Consider the following 25,138-nt stretch of genomic DNA (forward strand, 5'->3'; position numbering starts at 1 on the left):
GTCTTTTATGCTAATCCATCTCATATGTAGTCGTTAATGTCTAATGAATATTTTAATTTTTTTAAGCTTTTTTGCTTCTATAGTTCTATAATAGCCATTCTATAGTTTATGGTAACCATTAGTTGTTTTCTCATTTATGTCTATGCCTGATCAGAAAACATTTATTTATTATTTAATTTTTTTTAATTACAGGTAGATGCCACTGAGAGTGAACCAAAGAGTTTTATCTTTATGAGTGAGGATGCTTTGACAAATCCACAGAAACTGATGGTTTTAATTCATGGTAGTGGTGTTGTCAGGGCAGGTCAGTGGGCTAGAAGGCTTATTATAAATGAAGATCTGGACAGTGGCACACAGATACCTTTTATTAAGAGAGCTATGGATGTAAGTGCAATTTCTTTTATATTTTTTTGGCATTTTATAGCTCTGTTTTGTTATGTGTTATAAATTATTTTATCCTGTCTCTTCAAAAGTGCATTCTAAACATAGTTTTATCTTTAAATTGTTTTTTTTATTTGTAATGAAAGATTATTCTACATTATTTTGCAGTTAGAATGAAAAACAAAATGGAATTTTATTTAGATAATGTCTTTAAAATGAATATTTTTGATTCTTAATTTGTTATTTGAAATATCACTTAAATTATCAAACACATCAATATTATTTAAAATACATATAAAAAATATCAAGACTGCTTTTGTGAATCTTTGCCTACCTAATTTAGTTAAGCTAGAAACTAAAGGAAATCTACTTGAAATTAATTTCTTATTCTTTAAAAGAAGAGTTTTAAAAAAAAGAGTTGGAATAACGCAATGTCTGTCATTTCTTTACAAACTCTAGAACTCAAAATGCTTTAAGCATTAGACAAAGACCTGTAAAATGGTAAATTGAAATATTTAATGAATTACTTCATTATTACTTGAATTCTACCTTTCGAGAAACTTATATTTTAAAATTGTATTCAAGGTTTTCTTTCCTATAATAGTGAAATTGTTTTTTCTGACTTAGCATTGTTACATCTAAATGTTTGGCTACTTTTTTTTTTTTTTAACTGTCTCATTCTTATGTTGTGCAGGGAACAGCCAAATTTTGCAAAGTATAGGTTTCTTTCAAATATGAATAGAGATTTTCTTCAAAAAAAAGGTGTCTTGTAAAAAAGAGTTCATATAAAAACTCAAAGTTATTTAGGAATATATATGTGCATGTATGCTTTATAAGACCTACATTATTACATTTTTGTAATTACAGCGGGAGAGGTATTGCTTGATACATTGATGATTTCAAAGGTCAGAGATAAGTTCCCTGCTTTTTTGCCTCTGAGATGATAAAATTAAGGCCTAATCCAGCTCTTAGAGAATATTTTTGTTAATAGTTTTTGAGGCCCTTAAAATGCTTCAAGTAGAATTTCTTAGATTAATTGTGTACTTTTTTTAGTGTTCCTGGATATTCAAAGAACACAAGACATTACTTAAGATTGGTTGCAGATTTCAACAGTGCAGTTTTATAGAATTTGAGTAAAATTTAGTGGAATTTAAGTAAAATAAATTGAAGTTTAGGTTAAAGTAACTCGCATAAAATATTGTATCATTGAAACATTTATATTTCTGGTGAAATGAACTTTTTCTCTGACACATTAGTTTGTGGTTATAAGAGATCATATCAGTGATTAAGAACATTATATGTGAAATGGGATTACAGTTCAGTGTATATTTGAAAATTTAGTAAAGAAAATCGTGTGTTTGTACATATGAGGGCTTGGTGAAATACTGTATGTAATTATATTGTTCCTGCTACTAGATCAACTAACCCTTTCCTATACTAGAATGTTGTATTGTTATGTAAGATTTTTCAAGGTGAATGAGTATGGTAAGTCATGCCAAACACCTATAAACAAACTGTTGATATCCCAAACAGGAGGGAGGAAGTTTGTCAGTAACTTTAGACTAGTCAGGCATTTTGTTCTTATAAGTAGAAGTGTAGTGTTTAGAAACTAACAGCATTTCATTGCTTTGACTGTTCTCTGCTTTTCTCAATAATAGCAGCTCATGATTCCTTTAAGAAAAAAAAAATCAGCTGATTTCTTAGTACTTTAGTATTTAGTGTATTTAGTTTTTATATGTTATATACTTAAAATTTTAATTGATATACTTTTTTCTCTTTATAAAAAAACAATTCTGAACTTTATTGTGGTAAATTTCTATATGGTGAATATTTAAAAATGGATATCTCTTTTTAATCTAGATAAAGTGATTTGTTACTTTGCCTTTACCTTTTCATGGTGTTTCTCTGGTGGTTCTTCAAGGGCTACTGTGTGTTTGTGTGTGGTGGGAGGATGCTGGCGGGAAAGAGGTGGTATTCTAGGAAGCAGGCAGAGGAAGAATAACTGGAAGGAGAAAAGCCTGTCTCATCCTTACCTTTTTTTTTTTTTTAAGATTTTATTTATTTATTTGACAGAGATAGAGACAGCCAGCGAGAGAGGGAACACAAGCAGGGGGAGTGGGAGAGGAAGAAGCAGGCTCATAGCAGGGGAGCCTGATGTGGGGCTCGATCCTGTAACGCCGGGATCACGCACTGAGCCGAAGGCAGACACTTAACCGCTCTGCCACCCAGGCGCCCCTCATCCTTACCTTTTAATCAGATTAGCTCTGTTTGGTTTTTGTTGTTGTTGTTGTTGTTGTTTCTGTGGACTTAGTTCTAAAATTATATTTAAAGAAATATTTCCAAAGTTTACAAGACTAGGAGCACTACTCCTTTTTTTGTGATCTGTCAAGTTTTTCATATCACAACTGAAGTAAGTTCTGATATTTCTCAGGAAAGACAATATGATCTCTACTCAGTGTTGTTAATAGTATGTCTGCTGTGCCAGCTCTTCCTCAAGCTCACCCACTCTCACTAATAAATTTTCCTACTTGCACAGCTCAAAAAAAAAAAAAAAATCTGCTATATCTCTTGCAGATTTTTAGGATAAGATTAAAGGTCCTAATATTGTATTCATAGCATTATAAGGTTAAAACTTTTTCCCATCAGTGGAACCCTGCCTCTGAGTGTACTGTTTTGTAAAAAGTGGGTTTAAATCTATGCAGCCATTTCGGTTGAAGCTGGGGTGAGGATTAGAGCAACTTCTACAGCAACCCCTGAGATTTCTTCCCCAAATCCTGGGGCTCCATAGCTAACAGTCTGAAAATTAAAGATATTCCAGTCCTTGCATTTTAGATACTTTAGACCTTTACTGTAAAAAAATTATTAATATTTCATGTTGAAGAAATAGTACATATCAGATACATCCCCGCAGTACTTCTGAGGTTTTCATAGCTCATATTTTTAGTGTTTAACAGTCTTCATTGCATAATACATTACTTGGAGCAGGAAACAGTATATCATATAGCCAAGTACTGATTATTCAGTGTTTGTGCAGTTTGAGAGTTACTCATACGTGTTTCTTCTTTGATCTTTTCTCATGTGTATCTTTTTAGGCATTTCAGTTGGTCTCTAAAATGGGAAAGGAAAGAAGAGTCATTACACTGCTTAAAGTCATTAAATTACTAATTGCAGGTGAACAAGGGTGCAGAATTCAAGGAGTCGGTCACTCTCAGGGTTGTGCAGTATTTGTAGGACCCTGAGAGTGAGTACCTCCTTAAATTTGGCATCCTAAGCACCTTTTTTTTTTTTTTTTTTTAAGATTTTATTTATTTATTTGACAGAGAGAGACAGCCAGCGAGAAAGGGAACACAAGCAGGGATAGTGGGAGAGGAAGAAGCAGGCTCATAGCGGAGGAGCCTGATGTGGGGCTCGATCCCAGAACGCTGGGATCACGCCCTGAGCCGAAGGCACTAAGCACCTTTCTGATCTCTCCCTGTCCACGCTTTGACTGACTGAGATGTACTCTCGAGAAGTTTTATGGAGAGTAGTTTGAGAGCCATTGCGTCTATACAGTCAAATTTTTCCATGCATCAGAATCACTTGGAGAGCTTGTTGAAACACACATTGCCTTGTAGCAAAACCAGGTTTTGATGTAGAAGGGTCTGGTTGGGGCCTGAGAATTTACATTTCTAAGACCCTCCCAGGTGATGTTTATGCTCCTAATCTGGGTACCACACTAGAACCTCTGGTGTAGGTAACACTCTTTGGTTTTATTTATACTTCTCAGGCTCTAGGTATAATGGATAAGGTAGAACTTGATGGCAATTATATTTAGTATGACAGAAAGTAAGAAGTTCTAGGAAATGTTTTATAATGAAATCAGTAGAGAAGTAAAGTTTAAGTTATGAAGAATGCTTTCAAAATACTATATAAATTATTCATACTCAACATGACAAAATTTATCGATTGTAAGAAGTCTGATTACTTCACTAAGCCCACATTTTTACTTATTTCTCATAGCTGGATTATTTAGAAAAATCTGATGTTTCCCTAATTACTTACCTTGAGTATACTTTTCATATTGTTATAGCTAAGTTTAAAAATTATACTATTTTTATCAATGTAATTGGTACAGTCTGGGTATAATATGGTGGACTGAGCTAATTAGTATGCATTTCTCACTTCCCCAAACACACACATAAGAATAATGGATAAAACATAGCAACAACAAAAATATTAAGTATCTAGTTATGTTCAAAAGGTAGAAAAGGAATCTTTAAATGCCTGACTACAAAGGAAAACTTAAAACCACAGTGGTAAGTCCCTGGAGGGTTTAGTAACCCAAAGGGTGTAGCTGATGAGGTATAAGTCCTACATTACAGCTTTGAGCTTGAGAGGCAGATTCTAATACCAAGACCCTTGGAAATAGCGAAGGCCTGGAAGTTTCTGCTTTTTTTAGTTTTCAAGGGTAGAAAAATCAGTTCATGGCCCAAAGGTGAAAAGAGGACGTTTATTTGCTTGAGAGGCCAGGTGGGGTAAATAAACATCCTCCCTTGGGAAATAGAAGCCACAGATCACACCCCAAATTTGGATTTGAATTTGCAGCCTGAATTTAGACAACCTGCGTAATTAAGTGTGGGAATCTCAAGCAATGTATATTAATATAAAAATGGATTCTGGACTGATGAAACCTCTGGGGTACTAGGTGGAAGCAAACACAAAACTGCCAGTAGCAACACTTTCCAGTCCAGGGTAAATCCCTAATGGAGATGAATTTCTAGTCAGAAACTAAAAATTATATGAGGAAATGATTCATCACAAAGAAGGGTCAGGTGAGGCAACTAACAATCAGACACCGTTGAAGAGAGAATTGATAAATTAAAACCTAGAGTTGAGGAGTATAGCATACAGAATATAGCAGAGAATCTGAGAAAAAAATTTGATAGATAAAAAGTCATGAAGAATAGAATAAAATCTAATATTCTTGTAGATGTTTCAGAAAAACAATAGAAAAAAAGGGGAGAAGAAGCAATATATGAATTTCTGACAGTAAAGACAGAAATCATTGAAGCATGCCATAGCTTAAGCAAAACAAATGGAGAGAAATATACACTTAAAATGTATTAAAATAAAACTGCAGAACATCAGAGGATATGTGCATGTAATCTAAAAGTCAACTAAAATCAAGAGGCATATATCAAAATAGTGATTATCCTTTGCTAATCCTTCCTCACTTATTCTGTTCCCTATATATAATCACTCAGTACTTTTTGGTGTTACTTGTATGCTCTTTATCCATATTTTTAAATTATAATACTGTCTTTTGATTTATCAGTCGCTTTCTGTTATTGTAGTCAAGAATCTCTTTCCCATCATCACAGTTTTTGGATTAAGTCAGCAATTAAGCTTTATAACATTACTACTACTTTAATATTGTTTATGGCTAGCCAGGTAGGTACTATGATTATTTTTCATTTTTGCTGAAGTTTTTTTTCATGGAATTGATTTTTTTTTCTATTTTCTTTGCAATAATTGTTAATTCAGATTTTGATTTATCTCTCAGTAGTATTTTTAAAGGGTCAAACTTATCAGAGCATCTTATAGGTTCCTCTTCTTCTTCTGGAGAAATGTCTTTTGGAACTCTGTGGACTTTTTTGTTCCAGCCTTGACTGGTCACTTTCTAAGCCTGCGTATCTACCTGTCTGTCATCCTGGGACTCCCCTTAGATGGTCTCCTTATGTTTGAACTCCTGTTTCCTGGATCTAAAGACCCCAGCTTTTTGGATATATGCCCTCATTTTGTTGGAGCCATCAAAAAGTGAATACAAGATAGGTTTTTGAAACCTTGTATTTCTGAAAAAAATGCCTTTATTTTACTTGCTCCCTTTATTTTGATAATTCAGCTAGGCATAGAATTCCAAGTTGAAAATCATTTTCGTTCTGAAACTTGGGAGGCTTTGTTTCATTGTCTTTTAGCTTCCAGAGTTTTAACTGAAAAGTCTGGTACCATTTTGATCTTGAATCCTTTTGTTCCCTCTCTGGAAGCTTCTTTTCCTTCTGCCTGGTGTCAAGAAATTAGTCATACTGCTTTTAATGAATTTCCTATGCCTTGGGGTTTTTATCTTTGTTTTGTTTTTTTTCCACTGTGTTGGGCACTTGGTGATTCCTTTCTCTCTGTAACGTAAACTCACGATTCTCAGTTCTTAGAAAATTTTTTGTGTTGTTTCTTGCTCATTTTAATCTCTTTTTCTAGAATTAGTATCTTGGTTTTAGAGTTGTAGATTGAGCCTGTAAATGTTTTGTCTAATTGCATATACTTTCTTATTTTCCATCTATTTTTGCTCTAGTTTTGTTCTAGTAGGTTACCTACTTTATCTTTTAACCCTTCTAGAGAATTTTTCAAGTTCTTCTATCATATTTTGGAATGGAATTCTCTTTTGAATCACTTTGCAGACTTTTGCATAGTATACCTGATTTGAGTTCCAGGTTTCTCTGCTCCCCTTCTGTGGTCTTTCGTCCTTCCAGTCCTTCTCAGGATACGTTTCTCAAAAGGAAACATCTTTGATCTCTTTTAGGGCAAGTGGTATAATGTGGGATTATGACCTGGTTTGGGGGTTTGGGGTTTCTTTTTTTTAAGGAATGGAATAATTGCACCTTATGTGAACTTAAAAGTAATGCTTCCGTTTTTAGTTTCAAGGCTTACTCCTACTTTCCAAGATCACCGACATCCCGGTTTCTGGGTTTTTCTGAAATTCTGTGGATGCTTTGGCTTTCTTCTAGTCATTGTTTCCCTCTGGGCACTTAAGGTTTTTTTCCCCTCTGTAGTATCAATCCAGTTCTATCAGCTTATAGTCTTCCAAAAATTTATTGTTCGTGTCCTCTTTTCTCTCCACTCTTATTTGTTTTGTCCCGTTGGGTTAATACCACCCTTCTTTACTCAGTAATTTGAATAATGCATTTTTTTAAGCTAAAATTTTAGTGTGATTTGTGGAAGGAATGGAGATAATCAAAAGAATTCAGTATAGCATTTTAATTACATGTTTTTAATCTGGTTGTTCCAGTGATAGATTGTCACTTTACAACTCAGACCTTTTTAAAACAAATTACATTAAAGCAACTTTCTGTATAACAAAATTGTTTATAAATTTTAGATGATGACATCCTTATGTAGCAGTATTCATAACACTAGAATATTTTAGGATTTTCTTTTAAAAATCATTGATTATGAAGCAACTAAATTAAAGAATATATAAACTGTTGCTTGACTGATATAAATTACAGACTTCAAAAGTTGATTTAGAGCTTTCTAGTTTTTGAATTATTTGCTTCCCTTTTAATAGCTATACTTAACTTTTTTATTCTGATGATTCCTCTTTCCTTAATGCATTTGGAATTCCCCCCCTTTTTTGACAGGCGCATTTTGTAAAGCTGATTGATTACAGTATTAGGATTTTTTTCCACAATGTGCATGGAGCCATTATAGGTGGTTATCTAAAATAGGGTGTGGTTTCTTGTTGTTTTTTCTCAATAATTCAAGTAATAAAATTTTGGTAACACCTTCTTAACTCCTGCCTTCAATTTCTAGTCTTCCAACTAAGTATTTCAAGGTCTTACTACTTCAGGATAAGTATTTACAAAGTTGGTGACATGGAAATTTTAAGAGAATTCTAGTGGGTGTTATTGGTTAGTAGATAGTAGTAAGAAGTACTGTATCAGTATAGGGCATAGTTTTATTTTTAACTGGAGCAATGCCATCTAGCAGCTTTTGGGATATTACTTAGTATTTATATAGTACAAGCAGAATATAGTTTAGCCGGAAATGTATGCTTAAGGTCTCAGAAACCTCCAAAACATGAAAATTGTTTGGAGCTTTTAAATATATCTTTGTTTAAATGACTTATAGGCTTTGATGCTTTTTTAAATAGTAATTTAAAGATCTGTGGATTTAAGAAATGCTCTTTAAAATGTGTCATTTTTCAACATATATGATTGGCAGATAAATTGTAATAAGTTGTGTGATAATACCAAGTTTGGATATTTTTGAGAATATAATTTGAAGCAATCTTTTTAGTGGTAGTTTAGTTATATTGCTCCAAATTAAATGTGCTTATTAACTTTGACCCTAAATTCCATTTGTAGGAATTTACACTAGACCAGTACAGCAGGTATACAAGCATGCTCATCATAGCAGTTTGTAATAACACAGAAAATTCTAATCACTTAAATACCCACTGGTAGGGGACTATTTGATTAAATAATAGTATATTCAGATCATTAAAAATTATGTAGCTATTAAGAAGGATGAGTTGTGTGTGTGTGTGTGTGTGTGTTCATTCATCTAGAATGATGTCTAAGAGTTATCAGAGGAAAACACAAGAATGAGGTTGTTTGTTCAAAAGTACAGTTACACATACATGCACATACACCTCCATACATACATGGGTATACATTGATGTTCTTGGAAATTTATGCAAGAAACCATGAACTTTTCTTTTACTTTTATTTCTTCAGTTTTTTAATTTAATTCTCTCTCTTTTTCTGTTACTTTGAGCAGGTATTACTTTAATAACTAAAAAGATAATAATTTAATTTAAAAATTTTAAAAATAATATTCATGAAATATACTATAGTAATATTGTAGTTATTCACTTAACCATTTCTAAAAGAGCTTAAATTTTAGATTATAAAACTGCACACAATTTATTTAAATAATTATTGATTTTTTTCCCCTTAAAGACTGGCTAAATTTAGACCACTAAAATTTACATTTCAAACTTAAAACAAAATAACTGCTGATTCTTTTTTTCCTATTTAAAATATGGACTACTAAATTATAGGTTGAAACCAAGAGTACTAATTCCAAATTTTAAAAGTAAACTTTGAGAGAAACTATATGATAATCAAAGAAAATATAAACTGTTACATTATAGACTTCATAGAAGATTGTTCAAGTCAAGAATTCCAGAAAAGGTTAAAAAAGCTTAGCACATTACTGAACTGACAAGGTATACGAGGCCACACTAGCCCCCATGCCAGCAAAAGAAAACAGTGGAATGACAGCTCTAGTGTTTGCAGAAAGGTTGTTAACGACAGCTTATTCCTTTATGATTTCAACTCTTGACAGAAGACAGGTCTGCTTGTTGCATCATGGCAGATATATCATTACCTTCTGGCCCTGTCATGGCTGAATTGGGGAAAAAAAACACAACCAGTTTTGAAAATCCAATTACCTTCTGGAATTTTGGTCACTATTTCTGAGGTAGATGTGAGTAAGCCATTTTGTGATAGCTCTTTGCATTTATATTGTTCTCTAGTATTGAACTAATTAACTAATTAAGCATATACTGAAGCTCTTTCTGTAGTCAAAGTAGAGAACGAAGTATAACAGCATAGAACATCTTGATATTCTCACATCATCCCAAGAAAAATATTACAAAGACACTTATCCTTAATATCTGTTTTCTACTTATATTTATACCTGACATCAAGTAACTTAAAGTAGGCCTTTTCACAAAGTGCAAGAGAAAAAAATACTGGATTTTAAAACAAGTACCACTTTTACATGAAAAAATACTGGCCAAAATTATAATTTGGGTATGACTCGATCTTTCTGTTTCTCAATTACATGCACATTTGAATTCTGTTGTGTGGTTTTTTTTGTTTTTGTTTTGTTTTGTTTTTCTCTCCCTTGGCTACCTAAGAAGTGACTCTGGAGACAGAAAGAGAAGGTATGGGTTTTGAAATTATGTCAAAAGCCTTGGGGTTTGTATATGATCAGAATTTTAATGGAGGTTGAGGTGAGTTTAAATGCATAGAAGGCAAACATAAAAAACTTGTTTAATTTCTGTCATGTTCTTTTTTTGAGTCACTCTGATGTCTTTTTCAAATCCGCTTTACTCTTGAGCTTTGTGTTACTATATCCACGATCTGTGTTTTCCCCTTTTTAATCTGTTATAACTGCTGATCCCTTTTCTGTGGTTCTTCCTTTAATATCAGCTGAAACAGTTTGAATTGCTGAATCAAAGCTGTTTGGGGAGTGAGAGAGTGTGTAAGATTGTGCAGGGTGAGATTCTCTGGGCAGAAGGTAACACCTCCTGCAGTTAAAATCAATGCTGTGGACACTTTCAAAGATAGGAGAAGCTATGACTTGCTCCGGGGTTAAACTTTTAAAAGAACTTCCCGAGAGAAAAATGTCATCAATAAAATGGAATAATTAGTTGACAATTCTTGAGTAGCCTAGGTTTAACAAGAAAAGATTAAAGATAGGTCAGCTCTGCATTTTTCACTGTACTTTTGGTTTGTTTCAGGTTTCAGCTGTATACTTTTATTTATCTTAAACATGATTTTAAAAACGTAATTACTTCCATATATCCGTTGAGCCCCTGAGTTACTTTAATTTGAGGAGAAGAACTAAAATGAAAAAGAATATCAGCCTTTAGTAATAGGAAATAGTCTAAACTTTGACTTGAAATAATCGAGGTAGTAAATTATGGAAGTTAGGTTGTTTGTGAAAGTATACTGTATACTCTTAGTTTAAGTCACCAAGCTTTAGATTAAACGCATTATATTTATATAATCAGTAAAATATGATTTTTAAAGAAAATAATGTTAAGCGAATTTAAGGATAAATAATTATTAGTTTCCAGGGGAGTTGAACCGAGTTCCTTTGGTGATGATTTTATTTAGCTGTTTACATGATGTAAATAAAAAGCATATTTTAAAATGTTAATTCCTAGGTAAATTGTCTATTTCTATGTATGATATTAGAAATTCTGACTAATGCCTAATTATGACTTAAAGATTTAATATGGAAAAGATATGTCTATTAATTACTTATTTTTAATTTACAATATAACTTTTTAAAATTAAGATTGGATTTCAGCAGTAATTCTGGATAAGTATTTTAACTCTTATTTACATAGAATATAGAGTCTTGTTTTCCTGGACATAAAACAAATCACCACTTAAAAGTTTATAGTGAGGTGTTTATTATAAGAATGAGATCGAATACTTTGGCATACTTTGTATATTTAGAATCATGTACTTTTGTATTTCAAAATAAAGAAACTCTTATCAGTTTACTCCAAATATGAATAACCAGTTATCCCATACTGTCAAGTATGCATTCAGATATCAACAATTTTAGAATCTTAAAATTTTGGAATCTATGTTGTTGCTTTTTGCTTTGTGTTTGTAATCGTTATTGTAAAGGAGATGGTACCTTGTTTATGAAACATATATACAAGGATGAATATACCTCTTGAAGCTTGAAGGCTGTGGAAGAAGGCTTCCAGTAGTATTAATTTTAAAAAGCGCAAGTAGTAGGGTGTTAATAAAAAGTAATAAAAAACACAAGTTGGGGCGTCTGGGTGGCTCAGTTGGTTAAGCATCTGCCTTCAGCTCAGGTCATGATCCTGGAGTCCTGGGATTGAGCCACCTCATCGGGCTCCCTGTTCAGCAGGGAGTCTGCTTCTCTCTGTGCCCCTCACCCTGCTCGTGCTCTCTCTCTCTCTCTCTCAAATAAATAAATAAAATCTTTTTAAAAATCACACAAGTAGTATTATGTTAACAAAAAGCACAAAAGTAGTATTATGTTAGGTATACGTTCTCCAGTTTAAAAAAATCGACATAGTTTCAGGGTCATTCACATTTAATTTTATAAGATCACTAGATTTAAGCCAATTTAGGTTAGGAATGCCACCTAGAAATGGCACAGCATAGGAAACTATTATTATTTGTTACCTGCAGCTTAAATTGTAATGAACATATGCGCTATAAATTCTGAATGATAAAAGGTATTTCACAATTTATTATTTTATAAATCAAAACTACAATCTTGATATCATAAGAAAATTAGTATTTATAAGAACCTTTCCTTTGTTTCTGTAGTAACACAGTGATAATATGTCTTCAAAAGAAACTTTTTAAGAAAATTAGGGAAAGTACTGTCATGTGAGCAGTTCAACTTTGCTTTTCCTTTTGATAATGAAGGCCATTAATTTTATTATAATTTTTACAGTTTTAGCATATTTAATAGTGTGACTGAAGCTTTTAAAACAATTTTATTATTAAGTTGTGATCCTTATGCCTATTTGAAACAATTCTATTAAATTGTTGTCTTTATGATTACATATACAGTTTGGAAACTTATTTAAAAATGAACGACGCGGGGCGCCTGGGTGGCTCAGTTGGTTAAGCCTCTGCCTTTGGCTCAGGTCATGATCTCAGGTTCCTGGGATTGAGTCCCACATTGGGCTTTCTGCTCAGCAGGGAGTCTTCTTCTCCCTCTGCCTATTGCCCCCGGCTTGTGTGCTCGCTCTCTCTCTCTCTCAAATAAATAAGTACAATCTTTAAAAAATAAAAATGAAGGGCGCTGGGGTGCCTGGTTGGCTCAGGCAGTTAAGATGCCAACTCCTGATTTTGACTCAGGTGATCTTGGGGTCCTGGGATCGAGTTCCACATGGGGCTCTGTACTCAGTTGGGAGTCTGCTTGAGGATTCTCTCTCTCCCTTTGCTCCCCCTCACCCCTGCTCACACTCACTCTCTCTCAAATAACGGACGAATCCTCTTAAAAAAAAAAAAAAAAAAGGACACTTTGAGATAAGAAATATAAGTGCAAACATTTATGTTTTTCTTTTCTGGTGCAGCTTGAACACAAGATGTTAAATAGTAACTCACTTTAATAAGGATCAATTCAATTCTTTATTATTAAAAATAGATATGTTTTGAAACACATGGACACACATGCCTACATACCTACAAGTATCTGTGTATTTTAAAATTCCAGATTGCTAACCCAGTAGTATCTTTTTTTTTCTTACAGAAGGCATAATAAGTTTATTTTTGAAATTACTGCAAATTCTAAGTTGGTCAGGCCATGAAATTATATTCTGGTTTTTTTTTTTTCATCTTTCAAATGAAGGTTGGCTCAAGGTGCTCTTTATTTTATTATCTTTTTTTATATATTGTATTATTTATTTCAGGGTACAGGTCTGTGATTCACCAGTCTTACACAATACACAACACTCACCACAACACATACCCTCCCCAGTGTCCATCACTCAGCCACCCCATTCCTCCCACCCCCTCCATTCCAGCAATCCTTAGTTTGTTTCCTGAGATGAACAGTCTCTTTGGTTGGTCTCGCTCTCTGGTTTCTTCTTGTTTCATTTTTCCTCTCTTCCCCTATGATCCTCTGCCTTGTTTCTCAAATTCCACATATTGGTAAGATCATATGATATGTTTTGAAACATGTCCATGATTATACCATATACACAAACACACATGCCTGCATACCTACAAGTGTCTGTGTATGTTAAAATTCCGGATTGCTAACCCAGTAATATCTTTTTAAAAAGAAACTATTATTTGAAAGACTTGTCAATTCTGTTGGGAAATGAATAGTTGATTACTTATTTATACTGTGAGCTGTGTATTTGAATAAAATTATCTTCTCTAACGAGAATTGGTCTTGAAAATATTTAAGAGAACATTTATGCAGACAAACACAAGCCAAGAATATTTTTAAACTTTTTAAGGAAAGTTTAGTGTGTTTCTCAGTTTGTGTTTTCTGACAGTAAGAAAATATCTTTCCATTGAGCTTTTCATGCACGTTTACTTAGTATTGTAATGATTTGAAAACATACTGCCCTTTTGAACAGTTTGTGTTGTTTGTGATCAAAAACTTGAAGTTAAACACTTGTATCAGAACAAACTTAAACTCTGGGTAATTGTCTCTTTTCCCAGAAATTAACCAATTATAACATCAAAGCCTGATTGTATATAGTAGGTCATTTGCTGCTGCAGGCATTTTATCTTCCTCCAGGATGCAATTGTTTTGGTTTCTCTCACTTTCTGCCTGTGGCACTGTATGGTAAAATTGAGACATTCTCTTCCCCTCCAAGGAATCTCAGGGGTGGAGGATAACTTATACAACATTAATAAATGGTGTCGCTTTTTCATTGTCACCCATCCAAGGCAATTTGCAGTGTTCACTTTAGAGAAAAAAATTGGGTTGTGTAGAAAGCACTTACAACAATAAATAACAAGTTTAAAGCTGTGAGTCCATTGTAGAAGATATGTATTTTGAGGTAGTCAGTACTATGTCAACAATTAAAAATATTGACCTAATAATTTCTTAAGACTCCTCCTTTTATTTTTTGGTCTAGTAAAATGATAAAATTTAATCTTGAAAATGAAAAACAAGTGTAGTGTTTGTATTTTATGATAACTAAATTAAATGGGTTAGTTCATTTAGCCAGAGGAGCTTAAGTATTAGAGCTTGTTTATTAGAAGTTTTATTTTTACGCTTCAGGTGCATCATTTTATTTAAGCATTTCGTTGTGGCATACTAGAGAAACAGTTTCACAGGAGAGAGAAAAATTGGCATGAATGGTGTTGATGTCTTACAAGATGCTCTAATCTGTATAAATACCATAGGTAGTGGGATTTATGATTGCTTTCTTCTTGCATTTAGATATATTTGAGTTGTTTTAAGACAAATGATTTTAATATTAGAAATTGTTTTAAAGAAGCATTTAGAAGGAAGCCACATCATTGTCTCATCTTGAGCTTCTGCAACTCAATTTGTTAATGTACAGAGGTGAGACAGTTAAGACTCCTAAATACTATAGCTTTGGGAAATATCCTATTACATTGTTTAGCATATATTGCACCACGCTGTAACTGTAACAACTTGCCTAATGACAGAAGTCCTATTTTCTGAAATTTTATTGGTATGCTTGTTACCCACTAGACTGCAAGCTCACTGAGGGCAGGACATACATTTCTACCATTGTCTGGCAGTATGGTTTAGTAGATAAGAACATAGGCTTTGGTGTTAAACATTTCTAGTTACCAGTTTTAGCTTTATGACTTAATAGTGTGTGATTTGGTCAAGTGTTTTGAATTGCTCAGTCTTGGTTTACTAATCCATAAAGTAATTGTAATAGTAATACCAAACTCAGGATTATCCTGAAAATTAAATGACATAATGTATGGAAGCACTTACCACTATATATGAAGCTGTTTGGTTTTTTTTTTTTTTTTCTTTTAAGGATGGAGGGATAAAGGAATTCCATTAGCAAAAGAGAAAAATGTGATGGCTTATTGGCAGGCACCATTCTTAATGTTAAATCTATTAAAAGACAATAGTATGTGATTTCAGCTTTCCTGTTAAATAGGAACATGATGTATACAAGGTTTTTTTTTTTTTTCTTAAGGTTTTATTTATTTATTTGACAGAGAGAGACAGTGAGAGAGGGCACACAAGCTGGGGGAGTGGGAGAGAGAGAAGAAGCAGGCTTCCCGCTGGGCAGGGAGCCCGATGCTGGGCTCGATCCCAGGACCCTGGGATCATGACCTGAGCCGAAGGCAGATGGTTAACGGCTGAGCCACCCAGACACGCCATACAAGTTCTTAATATTACAGCTGCCACATGATGAGTACTTAATAAACGTTAATAGTAATGAAGGTGGAGATGGTAGTTATTTAGTGTTTAGTTTTGTTTTTGGTTTATTTTCTCCATTTTTCTCTCTAAATCCTGCCACTCTCTAACCTAGTCCTATAACAGTATGACTGGTTTTCCTCTGGCATCTGGTTGTATTGGCAGTAATTTTTCTGGGTGCGTATTATCCAACTATTCTGAGGACCCAGAGGACATGGGATTAAGTTGGTATTGGCAGTGCCTTGGAGGTGTAGATAGACTTGTAATATCATTCCTGGAGTAACTACACCTAGCAAGTAGAAACATAGGCATCCTGAAAATGATTTTGTATTGAAAACTCGAAGTCATTAATGACAAAAATTTTGTTCTAACCTTCCTACCCTGTGAAATCCATCCTTTTATCCATCTATCAATCCTTCAATTCATCTGTAGATCCATCAAGTATTTGTTGAGGGCCAAGCACTGTTCTAAGTTTAGGGAGATACAGTAGTGAATAAAACATAGTTCTTGCCCTCAAGATACTGTGGTTTAATGGGGTATACAAGTAAATTCAGTACAAATATGACCTGAAATTGTAAGCATAGGATACCATGGGTTAGCATTTTGAAGGCACCTCTCTCTTTTTTTTTTTTTTTTGAAGATTTTATATATTTATTTGAGAGAGAGAGACAGAGACAGAGCATGAGTGGGGGGAAGAGGCAGAGGAAGAAGCAAACTCCCCCACTGAGCAGGGAGCCCAACGAGGGGCTAGATCCCAGGACCCGGAGATCATGACCTGAGCCGAAGGCAGATGCTTAACTGACCCACCCAGGCACCCCCTATTGAAAGCATCTCTTGAGTCCATCTCTGTAGAAATATTTCCCAAAAGAAGGGTTATTTACATGAAATCCTTAAGTATGAGTAGGCATTTGGGGGTAAGGAGAGGTGTTCTAGATAGAAGTTTTAGTTGAATAAACCTTGGACGTTGAGTTTGTTATGAGAGAGAATATAAGACTAGGGTTGCAGAGGTCATCAGGGACTTATGTGTCCACTTAAGGTATTTGTAAATTGCCCTAAGGATTATGGAACAGCACTGAGCGGTTTCTAAAAGAGGAAATAACATGGTCAGGTTTGTTTTGGAAAATTAATTCTGACATAACTCAGAAGAGTAGATTCAGTGACTGGTAAGATACTATTGAAGTAACATATGTGAGCAAAAATAGTTTAATGAACTGAGGAACCGGTGAGCTTCTATAGAACTCGAGATATATATAGGCCTATATATGTGGGAGTGAAAGAAGGAAACAAATCAAATACAATAGCAGGGTTTCTGACTTGTGTAATAGGGGAGATGGTAATAACATTAACTGAGTCTCAACTCACTGAAGAGGAGTGATCTTTTAACATTGAGGAAGTTGAGAATCTTATTTTAGACATGAAGTGCATATGCCACCATACTCTTCCAAAGCCATTTGTCTGACAGTGCCTGTGATCCCACTTTCTGACTCACTCTATCATATCCCTCTGTTTCAGCAAGAGATGTGCTGGGTCATGCAGACACTCTGAAGAATTAATTTTGTGATAAGCCTAATCCCTTGTTATAAAATTGCAAGAAAAAGCATAACTAATCCTAACATTAATATATCTCCTAATGTCATGCAGATTAACTTAAACTGTGATTTTAACTCTTACTTTTGTATTTCCTTTTCTTTTAGTGTTTGTTGAAAGGCTACTAAGCAAGGAGCTCATTAGGTAATAGAAAAAAATGTGAATAACATTTGGAAAGGTCTTCGAAAACCTACATTGAGACTGAAAAACATTGTGTTTAGTTGGATGAAGTCTGTTGACTGCCATTACATAATGTAGAAAAGAGATCAAATGTATGGATATTAAGTATGGTCATGTTCCACATTTAAAATATTTCACGGTGGGGGCGCCTGAGTTGCTCAGTCAGCTAAGTGGCTGCCTTCGGCTCAGGTCATGATCCCAGGGTCCTGGGGTCAGGCCCTGCGTCAGGTTCCTTCCTCAGCGGGGAGCCTGCTTCTCCTTCTCCCTCTGCTTGCAGCTCCACCTGCTTATGCTTTCTCTCTCTCTCTCTGTCCAATAAATAAAAATTAAAAAAAATTTTTTTCACAATATTGTTCATGCTCTTCTCTCCCAAAGCAGTGACTGCTATGTTTAACTTTTGAAACTGGCACCATAGGGAAAGTGTGTGTGTGTGTGTGTGTGTGTGTGTGTGTGTGTGTGTATTTTTTAATGAAAATGGTTTTCTCATTTCTTTAATGAAGGTGTTATACTAGATGTCTGAATCGGTCTTCCTAGGTCTTAAATTGATTCCATAGATTCTGTTTTTATAATAATTTTTTAATGACACAAGCATACCCACTTTAAGAAACCAAAGTATAGGAAAATTTTGGTTTTATTTCTCAAAATTTAATCTCATTCTGTTTTGCTTCTAATATTGAAATTTCCTCCTAATTACAAAAACCTGTTTTAGGAAAGATCTATCACAGAGATGCTGTCAGTATTGAATTCTTTTTGTATTAATGTATTCATTAAGAAATCATTAACTGCTTGGGGAATGGAAAGAGAAGGTTGCTATACTAAAGTGTTGCTATTAATTGAAAATGCAGGACTACTGAAGCACCTGGCACATAAACACATTCAACAGTTTTTCATTTACTACATATGTCCCAATTCAAAAATTTCAGGCAGTGTATAGGCTCACCCATGTCCAGATAGGTATAAGTAAATGTCTTGTAGGAGGAGATTTGAATGAGAAGAGCTGGTACGGAGTAAACAGTAGATATCTAGTTAAATAGATAGCTTCTGTTTATAAACATGTAAGCTAGATGTTAGGATGGTCGACCATGTGGATTGGGAAGGAAAGGAAGATTGAGAAGAATGGTAGTTGGTGAACTGTTAAGTGAGAGTGAGGAAGCAGGCTTCAGGAAATAACCTCTTTGTTAGAAGGAATGCATGCATTCCTCCTAGGATAAAGGATATCTTATTTACTATTTCTCATTGCATTTGTATTTTTTAAAACATTATTTATTCTAGAAGAGCAGCTCTTATGCCTTTAGCTCACCCTGCCATCCTTTTGATACCTTCTATTGCTTCTTGTAAAGTTATATCTGGAAATATGTTGTAATACAGCCTTGACTTATAGTCCTACATTTCTAACTTGTCTTGAACCTTAGAAAAGTTATTTAGCCTCGTTAGCTGTTCTTTCTCTCCTACTGAAAAAAGAAGGCATACTTACATTACCTTTGTTGCACTGATAGTTTTCAAGTATATACAAGACAGATTTTATCTTTATAAGCCTCCACTTGATAATGAATATGGAAATCTTTCTTATATATTGTTATAAGAACAATCAGGGAAAACTTGACCTAAACCCTTTATTCATTGAGTGACATGTTTTATCAAAGATGCATTGATAACAGATGATTTGGTAGGAAAGTTATCCATTTTTTAGTATTAGGTTTTTTTAGCTTAACATCTTACTGTGAATGTTAATCTTAGCATTAGTAAAAGGAATTTCTTAGCTTTGTATCTTATTGTGTATGATTCTTTGGGAGATGTAGTTGTTTTTCTCTGTTGGCAACATAGTTTTCACTCAGATGAAATAAAAAGTGCTTTTCTTTCCTGAGAATACTTTCTTCTGTGGTGCAGCTAACACCATTCATTCAGATGCTAGCAATATGAAGAGAAAACACAAATTGAAAAATGGAGCAATTTGTTGATAATTTTCATAAGGCTACATATTCATGAAATCATTCAAGATTTGCTGTCATAAGTTATATAGAGAATGAGACATGATTTTTGAAAATGAATTAAATTTATTTTTAGCCTAGTCTTTATAGAAATTCCCAACCTTGATTTTAATTTCCAAGTTTTTGCTTATCCCGAAAAGTATATAAAACCATATTCATACTAATATCTGATGCTTCAAGTCTTACATGGTGAAAAATAATACAAGTAGGTAAAAACTACTCTTACTGAAACCATAAATTCAAGAACTACTTATATATGAAAGAATTTAAAGAAATTGTAATATGTAGAGGATGGGATAAAGGACCCATAATTGTATGGATAATTACTAATTTACCTTTTATACCAATTTAAATTCAATATGCCTTATATTAAAACTTTTTTTAAATATATGAATTGAGTTCTAAAGCTATTCCTGAGTTACATTTTGGGACTAAAAGCAAGCAAGCAAAACAATTGATGATTAATTATTCTGTATAGATTTGAACAAAACAGTCAATATTCTGTATATTAATTTTTTTTCTCTTCCCATATAGACATTCCTCTTCTGAATTTGCTGAGAACAGAATTATGATTATGAATATAGTTATGGTCCAAAGTATTCGTTTTTCTTTTATAGCATTCAACATATAATGATCATATTTTACCACTGGGCAAAGGTTATACTCAACAAGTATACTTTTTTGATTACTTCCAGATAAGATTAATTTATTATCACTTATAAATCTGCTCTTAATCATTGAAAAATAATCAACTACATAAAATTTGTTTGTTGGTGATAATGACAAAATTTTGCTTGAGTTGTCGTTATCTCTTACCTGAGATTTATTCCTCCCTTTTGATTTCAAGAGGCAGAGAGTAAAACTAATTTCATAAAAAATTTTCTAAAACTTTCAAGTTCTACATTGGCCTCCATAACTGCTCACTATGTATTCTACCAATCACAAATTTTTAATGGGAATATTTTTTTTCTTAAGAGGGGAAGGGTACATTTAGAAATATTAATAGAGATTTCAATTGGAAGGATATAAAATATCTTGTGGCTTTAATAAAGAACAAAATGAGTTTTCAACTTGCCTTCATATTGATAGAGCAATAATTTTAATTTGCCTTTCAGTTTGACTATTAGTTATTTCTAGACATGCTTTAGTATTCCGTGTTCAAACACGGGAAACATACAGAGAGAAAGTCAGCTCATTTTTTATTATCGACAGAAGTACCAGTTTAAGAAATTACAAATAAATATTACTTAAGTTAGCATTGTATTTAAATGGAATAGTCTTTGATTTTCCCATGTGTGTGTGGTTTTTTTTTCCCACTTCTATTCTTTTCTTTTTCCGCCATATTAACCTAAAGACAGTAGGCATTTAGAAAAGAAAATCATAAAAATTTAAAAAATAATTCTGAATTCAGATTCTTTTATCTTTCAGTGGTCTTTTATATAAGAGCAAAATGATTTTCTTCTCTTATGAGATGTAAAATATTGTAATCTTTGATTGTTTAGATAACATATTGGTGCTTTTTATTCATTATGCAGATTCCTTGGATGTAATTAACAATAAAGCATATGCACTCAGTTGTTTATCTAGTGCCATTATGTTTACCTAGAACAATCCATTCTCATTTCCTTCTTTTTCGTTTTACCCCAGGCAAGAATATGTGTTTAATAAGGAATTGGTTCTTTTAAACAGGATTTCTCAACTTCAGAACTATTGGCATTTTAGGTCAGATAATTCTTTGTTAAGGGGACTGTCCTGTGCATTGTAGGATGTTTTAGGAACATCCCTAGCCTCTGCCCTGTAGATGCTAGCAGCACCCTCTCAGTTCTAACAACCAGAATGTTTCCAGACATTGCCAAAAGTTCCCTAGAGGACGAAAATACTCCAGTTGAGAACTATTGGGCTAAAGGTGTATGCAAAGTAACTCTTTACTGTCATGTATGTAGTCTGAGATTTTGGGTGACCAATTTTTTTTGTAATTTCACTTAAATGGTGGGATTGAAATTGGACTACAACTCTACAGTGTTAGATAATAACATTATTTGTGCTAATATTTTAGAAAACAAAATACTGACTACATACAGAAGACATGGATCATTTGAATATTCACACATTGCCAGTAGAAGTATAAATTAACATTACCACTTTGAAAACTGGAAATATCCATTAACTTTGAATATATAACAGTTCCAAATAATAAAATCTGCAATATTCTTTGTAGTAAATTTCATATAACCTGTGGACTCTATTCATAGAATACTTTTGCTGATTTTTGTTCAATTCTTGAATCCATAGCTTTCCTGTGGTTACAGTTGACATTGTCAATTGTGATGTGAATAATGGTTGATATTTTCATGGTGTTAACAATAAGATAAAATCAAGACAACAAAAAGTATGTCCAAACTTCACTAATATGTGAATGCCTTGGATTATAGTTTTCAAATACTAAAAAAATATTTCCTTAATATTATATGCTTTTTCACAGCATAACATTTCCTTAATATTATATGCTTTTTTCACAATGTAACAGCTACAGACAAGGCATGCTTTTTTTTTTTTTTTGAAGATTTATTTATTCATTAGAGAGACAGTGCACATGCATGAGCAGAGGGAGGGACAAAGGGAGAGAGAGAATCCTCATGCAGACTCCCCGCTGAATGCGGAGCTGGACACGGGGCTCCGTTCCAGGACCCTGAGATCATGACCTGAGCTGAAATCAAGAGTTGGACTCTTAACCAGCTAAGCCACCCAGGCACCCCAAGGCACACTTTCAAATTTAATCTTTATAACAGTTTTGTATCATAAGACTAGACTATCAACAAAAGAATAAATGAAGCCCTAATTTGTAGGTTTTGCCAATTTCCATGGTGTAGATACTCATGTAAAAAGCCATGGTGGATTTCAAGCTGCCAATGTGATGTCATTGAACACAGAATTGGGAACAGATATAGTTTCCCATCATTACAGAATATTTCTACCATACAGATAAAAGAGCATGGATAATAGTAAAATTTGGTAAAGTAACTTGGAAGTGATGAGTATTTATTACCTTTGTTATAAGTATCTTGTATTTATTTGTAAAATTATATAGCTTAATATTTAATAGTGGTTTTCTTTTGCAGTTGACTCACAGAATTCCTGAAAATTTAACAGTGGGCTCTCATGAACCAGTTTGAGCTAGCTCCAGCACACCACAGTTTTTAACAAATGTATTCATAGCAGCACTATTTAAGTAGCTAAAAACTGAAACTATTTCAGTGCTCATCAGTAGGAAAATGGTAATTCTGATTATTGTCTAATTGTAATTATTATCTAAATATTGTATAAATTCAGCTCTTAATTCTAAATATACATTCTAAATGTGCTATATTTATATAATAAAGTTAATTATAATACAGTAAGAATGAGCAAACTTAAAACGACATGCAACAACATGGATGAACCTCTTAAACTTACTGTCAAGTTAAAGAAGCCAGTCATGGAGTACAGATTGCATGATTCCATTTATACAAAGTTCAAAATGAGCCAAACATTTGGTGTTAGAAATCAAGATAGAGTTTGTGCCTATAAGAGTAGCTTTGTGGTGGGGGTTTCTGGGTGCTAGTAGTGTTCATCTTTTAAAAAATCTTACTGTTTGTTACAGGAGTGTGTTCACTTCGTGAAAATTCATCAAGCCATACACTTAAGATTTGTGCACTTTTCTATATGTATATAATATTAAAAGTTCACTAGAAAAAAATACTGCCTGAATTGAAAAATATATCTGGAAACTTGGCAGTTAGTACATTTGAGGGATAACTTACATTGAGATACAGCCAAAGCCCACTCTGACTTATCACAAGAGTTGTGTTTTCTCCTCTTTCATGCATATTCTGTGCTTGAATTGAAATACATGCCATTCCTTGAACTCAACCTGTGCACTTACTACATTACCTATGTTCTTGCTTTTCCTTGGATTTGAAAGCATTCTTCCTAATTTTGCCTATTGGAATTTCTTATTTTTCTTCTCACATGTAAGTTGTTCTTGATTGTTCAGGTATGAGTCCAGTGGTTTCAATAAGAGTAGTTTTTACCTACTGCTGCGTCTTTTACCATAGGAGTTGAAGATTAGTGTGAACATTTTTAGATAAACTTTTCTGGGTTCAGGAGTACTGGATGATTGCAGGTGCTATAATCTGACTGCTGAATAAATGAATAAAAGTCTCGTTCAAGACTTCCACTATTGCCTCAAATGTAACCTCCAATGTCATAGCTTAACAGTTATTTCCATTGTCCTAATGTAACCATCCAATACAAGCTCTCATAAAGGGGCGCCTGGGTGGCTTAGTCAGTTAAGTGTTTGCCTTCAGCTCAGGTCATGGTCCCAGGGTCCAGTGAGCTCCTTGCTCAACTAGGAGCTTGCTTCTCCCTTTCCCTCAGCTGCTCCACCTGCTTGTGGGCTCCCTCTCTTTTTCTCTTTCTCTCTGTCAGATAAATAAATAAAATCTTTAAAAAACAAAAACCAAACTCTCATAAAAATTCCTTGTCATCATCTACATATTATCAAGCATATCTACAGTCACCTTAGAAATAATTTTGAATGGCTTGTAAATAGCATAGACAATGGGAAACTTCAAATCCTTTTTCCATAAAGAGATTTTGTAAGTTACATATACATTATTAGTAACTGATGATCAGCCATGATCTAATAAAGAGTTAGATCTCATAAAAGATTAATAAGTTTCTAGACCTCTGAATCTGAGAGTAGCTAAAAATCCCAAGATCAATTTGAATTTAGATTGGACCGAACTATGATTTCCTGTCTGGTCACATAAGTGTCATAACCCTGCTGATTAGTGAAGGTCAGGTTGAGAATACTAGTGTCTGTAACAGTTTGATGTTGTTTACTTGTAGTACTCACCAGTCCACTTAGGTATACACTTCAACTGGTATGTTTCTGCCTGGTTTATGGGTATATGTCAAATGGCTTATAACAGCTGTCTGCCATATTGAAGAGAATTAATTTATACTTCTGTAGTTGATAAACTCATTCCTTTTCTATCTGATCCTAACCTACAATGCTTCTGGCAGTTTTTATCTTAAATACTTCATTTTTGGGAGGTTCCAAGTTAAGCTTTAATTTTTTTCTAGTTTTAGAACAGGTTTAACTTTTCCAGTTGTTTTCTGGGAGATTGTTTAAAAAAAAAAAAAAACCAAGTTATTATGTTGCTTTAAATTTTTTTAACAAGTAAAGTTCTTTTAGCAATATTTTCTAATTCCTTTGGCATGAAGAAGCAATTGAAGAACAACTGTACTTTCCTAAGGCAACTTGTTTTTCTTTTACACTTCATGCCTCTGGTGTTGGCACTCTTGTTTTTACTAGTCTCTCTTGCATACAGTATTTTACATTTTTACATTATAAAGGCTATAGGCAAATAGCCAGCTGTCACATTCTTGAGGTCAGATACAACTACTATATATGAGATGCTCTGTTTTGGCTTCATACTACTTGCCAGATTGCTAAGCAGATGTTCTAGGCTATAATTCAGGAAACTGGGACCTCTTGAAACATTCCCTGAGAGTCGCTTTTGACATCTCTGAAT

The 25,138-nt window shown here is 33.6% G+C and overlaps 1 protein-coding gene across 4 annotated transcripts in view; it reads left to right on the forward strand.

Annotated features, from left to right (window-relative positions):
* The window catches only part of FAM172A (family with sequence similarity 172 member A), a 419,583-nt gene that overhangs the window by 113,402 nt on the left and 281,043 nt on the right, over window positions 1–25,138 (forward strand). For all 4 annotated transcript variants that reach the window (XM_040622090.1, XM_040622091.1, XM_040622092.1 and 1 more), the window contains one exon: window positions 193–384. In XM_040622090.1, the coding sequence (XP_040478024.1) occupies window positions 193–384 (192 nt within the window). The remainder of the gene's footprint in view (window positions 1–192; window positions 385–25,138) is intronic.

Source organism: Ursus maritimus, unplaced genomic scaffold (assembly GCF_017311325.1).
Source record: "Ursus maritimus isolate PB19 unplaced genomic scaffold, ASM1731132v1 scaffold_5, whole genome shotgun sequence".
NCBI classification, from domain to species: Eukaryota; Metazoa; Chordata; class Mammalia; order Carnivora; family Ursidae; genus Ursus; species Ursus maritimus.